Below are 6,765 nucleotides of genomic sequence, written 5' to 3' on the forward strand. Positions count from 1 at the left end.
ATGTGGTACGGTACGGTACGGTACGGTACGGTACGGCACGGCACGGCACGGAACGGTACGGTACGGTACGGTACGGTACAGTACAGTACAGTATAGTATAGTATAGTATAGTATAGTATAGTATAGTATAGTATAGTATAGTATAGTATAGTATGGTATGGTATGGTATGGTATGGTATAGTATAATATAGTATAGTATAGTATAGTATAGTATAGTATAGTATAGTATAGTATAGTATAGTATGGTATGGTATGGTATGGTATGGTATGGTATTATATGGTATGGTATGGTATGGTATGCTATGGTATGGTATGGTATGGTATGGTATAGTGTAGTGTAGTGTAGTGTAGTGTAGTGTAGTGTAGTGTAGTATAATAGAGTACAGTATAGTATAGTATATTATGGTATGGTATGGTATGGTATAGTATAGTATAGTATAGTATAGTATAGTATAGCATAGCATTGCATAGCATAGCATAGCATAGCATAGCATAGCATGGCATGGCATGGCATGGCATGGCATGGCATGGCATGGCATGGTACGGTACGGTACGGTACGGTACGGTAAGGTGCGGTACGGTACGGTACGGTACGGTGCGGTGCGGTGCAGTGTAGTGTAGTGTAGTGTAGTGTAGTGTAGTGTAGTGTAGTGTAGTATAGTATAGTACAGTACAGTACAGTACAGTACATTATAGTATAGTATAGTATAGTATAGTATAGTATAGTATAGTATAGTATAGTATAGTATAGTATAGTATAGTATAGTATAGTATAGTATAGTATAGTATAGTATAGTATAGTATAGTATAGTATAGTATAGTATAGTATAGTATAGTATAGTATAGTATAGTATAGTATAGTATAGTATAGTATAGTATAGTATGTATGCCATTTTATGAAGTGTTCAAGTGGTCTTTGAGTCTATATAAGAATCAAAGTAAAGAGCAGTTTATACTAATAGGCTAATCACTTACTTATGTAACTTGAGCAAAATATGTTTAATTAATGCTAATGTAAAAGCTATATGCTGTTTGAGTTAGCGCTCGTGGTTCCTTACCTGCAGCATCATTCCCATGAAGGCCCAGACTCGGAACATATTCAATGGAACTGACACTAGATACTGGAGTACATGAAAAGTAAAAGGAGCTTTAAGGATACTCGGTAGAAAATGGTCACATGCAAAATGTGTTTGCAGCGATTTACTAGACCAATCGCTTGTACTCGTACTCTCACAAACTACGCCTGATTCTTGACTTCTATCTCATATTGCTCTGATTATGTTCAGCCAAGCCAGATATTCACCTCATGGAAAAATGCAGATAGAAGAAAAACAGCAACAGCAGCCTGCAGTTTTGTGAGACCAGAACGCAGCATGGGTCGGTAGACATGCCTCAGAGCCCACTTGTGCACTGGCATGTTCCAGCGGTTCCAGAAGTCAGACACAGTTGGTGCATTCCTGTGATATTCACATGGTAAGGCAACACACACGAACCAAAAATTTCCCACATGAATTTACGTATGATTAAAGTATATTGTATCTTCTTCATTATACTGTATGTTCTCATTCTAAACTCATTACATCCTGCCATTCATCAAGACTCATATATTGGTCTTTAGAGCTCACATCTCATTATATGCAATGCTACTCAATAGTACTGCCAGTGTAAACAAAACATACACAGCACTCAATGTACATTACCACCAATCCAGGTAGAACTGCCTGTCAGAAAACCGCAGCAGCTCTGCTGACACATTCATGCTGAAAGCAAAACAAATGTTTCCATCTACGTCTAGTTCTAAACCATCTGCCATGTTTAAAGAAAATCACTTTACTAAAGTAGTAGTACCTGACCATCTTTATATCACTAGCTGTTAGTATTCCACCGTTTTTAACATTTGTTAAAATGACGGAATATCATATAAGGCACGAAACTTGAAATCTTTATTCCCTTGCAATGTGTCCTGTAGGTTCCATCACCCAGCACTGAACTGCACTTTTAATAATTACAATAATTTTCTTAGAATTCAACAAAATCAGACTGTGGAGGTGAAATGACTTATCATCAGTTCAAACAACATTGGTAGAATGATATGTACAATGCAGCAGTTTGCAAACCATGTTAAAATCATGAATACATAGTTCAGATAAAAAATTGGATTAATCCTACCTGCTGTGAAAGATACAGTAGAAGCAAATCAACCAAATGACGTGGTTAGGTACCTGACGGGAAAAAAATTATAACATGATAAATGCACAATATCATGTATAACACATAACACAAAACGTAGTTGAGACAAACAATGTTAACTTTTCTTAAATTTATGGTTGACACCATTATTATTGTGCACCTAAAATTATATTCAGCATGTAAACACTCGAGTGACAATGTGTGATTTGATATTGACATATTATATATTCTTATGGCTGTGGAAACATCTGTTACATAAACATAATATATAAAAGGAACAAGCAACACAAGTGGCACCTGTGTGTGATAGAGAAACAAAGAGAAACAACCCCAAAAGAAGGAAAATGTTATTTTGAGGGAGAATATTATGTCACTGTGAGATATAACATGTCTTATGAGAGAGGACACCCCTATGAAAGCATTGTCTGCCACGCTCTACATACCGATAGCTTCAGTAGTCTCTCCGTCATTCTACCAAAGTTCATAGACTGAAGAAAAAATAGTTACCACTTAATAAAAATTCGACATTCAAAAAAACAACTCAAGCTTAGGATATCAAAAGTATTTGAAAGCATTTTACAGCGAGCATCTGAACAAGACCTTATTTTGCATTTTCCAAAAGATTAAAAATTAAATATGAGATCTACAAAGATCTAGAATTATGTTATATTCGTGCCTACGTTTATAGGTTGCATGCTATTGTTTATAGTTGGTAGCAGCCATTGCTGGGTCAGCATCAACACCAGGTTAGACAGAAACACCTGCAGACAGAAACATGGAAAATAATGCAGTAATTCAAATAGTATTTCTTCTGAGTAGCCTGATAACTAGGTGTGAGTGAAGCATTTAAAATTGCTGCCACCAAGCTCATACTCAGGATACCAGATGTCTAATAATGGCCTAAGTCAACAGTCTTGATAACTGAAAGATTTTTTTTTTTACGTTTGCTGCACATTATTGCTATGCCAAATGAAACACCTATCACAGATGGCCTAACAACTACAACAAACACAAGGTGGAGATACCATGAATGTATGTGTATTAAAATATTGCTACACACAAAATTTGCACATATATATATATATATATATATATATATATATTTGTACATATTTTGTGGTTGGGGTGGTGCAATATACATAGGTTCACTCTAATATAGACTTTATTGGCTTTTAGCAAGCACAGACAGCGATAGCATTATTTAATAAAAACGTCGTTGGAACTGAAAGGGATACATGACCATAGGTTCCTTGTATAATTTCAGTTGAAATAGGTTAAAATTATGCTATATACAAAATTTTATTATTCAACATTTATTAGAAATATTTGTAAAAAACGTTTTAAAACCAACGGGTGTATCGTTGCTTACAACGACGATGGTGCCACTACTAGCCCATCTGCTTTCAAAGTTATGTATTGTTCGGTTGCAGGCTACACGCTACAGACCAAGGGTGTTTCTTATTTATTAATTTAAGAGGAGAAGGATTGCAATATCTTGTAAAAAACTTTTAGATTCAGTTATAATATGAACGAATTTGTCATAAAATAAAAATCGTTCAGTTAAATAGCAGTTAGGTATAAATATAATTGCATTTTGTGATGAGCCCTCGGTGTGTAACGTGCAAAATAAATCGGCAAAGCGTAACTTCATCAGGGCGGCAGCACAATCAAGGTGTGTCATGTCAGTGGCCACAAATAAAGATTTCGAAACTCACTGCTGTTTTATGACAAATTTGAATGCATGATTATAGAAATTTGTAGGTATATGCTATTATTTATACATTTACTATCATAATATACTCAAAATTATAGGGGAAAGTATCCCTTTAAGATCATAAACCATACACTTATTTGTAACAGTGTTCGTTCTTTCATAACATCTTAGACTGTCCGTGACGTGACTGACTTCTACGGCTTGTTGTTTTATTTCTAATCACATCAAGCTTATATCTACACTGCCATATAGATATAGGCTATCAACTATTTTGTTTAAAATACACACATACCATCTCCACAATCCTTCTTAGCAGGAAACCCTTGCGAATCCTTCGAGAACGAGGAAAGTTCAATTCGTAGCACAGCGTCGGTGCAAGAATGAAGTAGTACAAATCTAAAAGAATGTTTCCAGCTTAGGCACAACAGGAAGCAGTGTCAGAATAATGTCACAACATCATTACAATTACTACTATTTTCTATTACAAAGGCTAAAATCCAAGGCAAATTCATTAAGCAGCAGCCTACCTTTTAGAGTCAGGTTCTCTGGGTAGTACACTAACTTTTCAGATTTCGTAGTATCACTGTCAGACTCTCCGCTACCTGAAATATAATGTGTTACCTAATTAAAAACACATGCACATTATACCTGCATATAATTTGAAGTATGAAAACAAACACCACATACACAATCAAATAAAAAATTAAACATTGTACAAGTAGTAAAGCTGAGACACAGTCACACTTCTATTGAATCTATTGCAACACCATCTATATTCTACCAAGGAGGGTATAGTTACTGGTTACATATACTTAATTAACACACAAGACACTGACTAATTTTACTTGATGTTATCAACAAATACTCGATATGGAACAGTGCAGAGATCAAATATGGCTGGGTAACTCCCGGGTGTAATTACGGTAATTGCTAATTGCCTTACGATACAGGCTGAGGTCAATGGAACCTCTGCGAGTGATCCGCTTCCTCTTGATCTGCTCCTCCCTGCACCATCTGTTGACTTGGTGGTACGACCACAACTTAAAGAAGACCGTCGTGTGAAATCCACATGCAAAGCATGCACCAACTGAAATAAGCACTTCCATCACTCACTTTATCATGCGCAGCACCGATTAGGCATTTCACTCTCCAGGTGTAAAGCTCCAAATTTATCTCGTACATTGCAAAACCGGCAAACATCTACGACGTATTAAGCAACACCATTAGCATGTATAAGTCACTGTTGCACTCACATGGGTTTGGATTTATCCGGAGTATCACAATAGCTGGTATCAGGATCATTGATACCATGTTTATGACTTTCAGCCAAAATGCGATGTTGTCAGGCAATCTCCCCTAGAACCATTAAAATGTAATGGCACACTGACAGGTTTTATTTAGCACATATCAAAAACAACAGAAAAACTCAAATGGTAACGCAACATCAACCTCATATTACATGAAAATATTTTTAAAAACATACAAAGTCAATACACAAAAAATAGCAACATTTAAAGCATAGATAAATACATGGCTGGATGGATGGATGGATAAATAAACAGATAGATGGGATTACTGGACAGATGGACCAATGGACAGATATATGGCCAGGCAAAAACAGAAACAGACATAAACAGACAGCCATAGAAATGGTAAGATTGAATATCAGGCATATTGCATATATGAAACGTTAAATTTTTCACGGCTAAAACATGATTAATTCTATAAAAAGGTGAACAGCAATTTGAATTGATGAGCCATTTTATTGCACATACACGTTTGTTAGATGCAAACAACAATAACTTACCTTTGATTGAAAGACCTCTATCATTAATGCCACCACAATGTAGATGTTCATAGCTAGTAACAATTAAACACTTGATCATTGATGTTAGTTTGTACATGACAATCACCAATAATTACAATTAGCATTTGGCAGCAATGCCTTATCATAAAATAAAAATAAAACACAGTCACAACAACCAATTTACACCATGGATGTAACTTGTAAATTATATAATAAATAGATGTTGTGTTACCTAGAAGAAGGGTAGCAGATGGCCAGCTGTATGGATTCTTGACAAACATCTGCACCCATTGAAATGGATCAACTAATATTCCATACCTAGGGAAGCAAAAAAGGAAACACTCATCTTGACATATTATACCATGAACACACATGAAAAAACGCACGTACGCACACACATATACACACAGGCCAACTTACCTACATGTATCGCCTAACCTGCTGTGGTTAAATATGCTTATATTATATACAAACAGAAGGGGTCTACAAAAGAATGTGATAGGGGTAGACTGGAGTGTTGTTCTATCATAACCACCATCATTCCTCTAATGTTTGTTAAGACTAAGAGACTAATGTTTGTTTTCACTGTGACACAACGATTGAGACCAAATGTTTGAGCCACATATATGATTACATGAGTGACATAAATATATATACACAAATATAACTACGGCTATCTTATCATAACATTGTCAAAACCTGGCACACTTCACATACCACATACATTGTGCCAAATGCACTCACACTCAAAGTTTTTCATAGCTTTTCTTAAATTATCTTTCTGTGAACAACGCGGGTAAAAACACGAATGCACGTACTTGATAATGTTCTCCAGAGCTACTCGTGCATTGGAGAGGACCTGTAAAAAGAAGTGGAAAGTTAAATCTATAGCTGAAGTAGGAATCTAACTAAAGTTGTCTTTTAAAAAACATGTTATTCAGTACTGGATTTAATTGCAGATAAATAAGCTATTTTAAAAATAACTAGAAAGGGCAGTTGTCGCCAACTACTTGTATCCCCCGTGTTCTCCCCAAGATGTGTAAGTATACGAAGT

The 6,765-nt window shown here is 35.7% G+C and overlaps 1 protein-coding gene across 1 annotated transcript in view; it reads right to left on the minus strand.

Annotated features, from left to right (window-relative positions):
- Positions 1-6,765, minus strand: part of LOC106810823 (diacylglycerol O-acyltransferase 1-like) — a 13,686-nt gene that overhangs the window by 1,493 nt on the left and 5,428 nt on the right. Inside the window, exons 3-15 of the mRNA XM_014814277.1 lie at positions 6,530-6,570; positions 5,944-6,029; positions 5,712-5,764; positions 5,158-5,260; positions 4,848-4,991; positions 4,432-4,506; positions 4,197-4,300; positions 2,871-2,951; positions 2,634-2,678; positions 2,170-2,222; positions 1,701-1,760; positions 1,304-1,457; positions 1,059-1,121 (exon numbers count right to left, since the gene is read on the minus strand). Of these exons, the coding sequence (XP_014669763.1) occupies positions 1,059-1,121; positions 1,304-1,457; positions 1,701-1,760; positions 2,170-2,222; positions 2,634-2,678; positions 2,871-2,951; positions 4,197-4,300; positions 4,432-4,506; positions 4,848-4,991; positions 5,158-5,260; positions 5,712-5,764; positions 5,944-6,029; positions 6,530-6,570 (1,062 nt within the window). The remainder of the gene's footprint in view (positions 1-1,058; positions 1,122-1,303; positions 1,458-1,700; positions 1,761-2,169; positions 2,223-2,633; positions 2,679-2,870; positions 2,952-4,196; positions 4,301-4,431; positions 4,507-4,847; positions 4,992-5,157; positions 5,261-5,711; positions 5,765-5,943; positions 6,030-6,529; positions 6,571-6,765) is intronic.

Source organism: Priapulus caudatus, unplaced genomic scaffold (genome assembly GCF_000485595.1).
Source record: "Priapulus caudatus unplaced genomic scaffold, Priapulus_caudatus-5.0.1 Scaffold476, whole genome shotgun sequence".
NCBI lineage: Eukaryota > Metazoa > Priapulida > Priapulimorpha > Priapulimorphida > Priapulidae > Priapulus > Priapulus caudatus.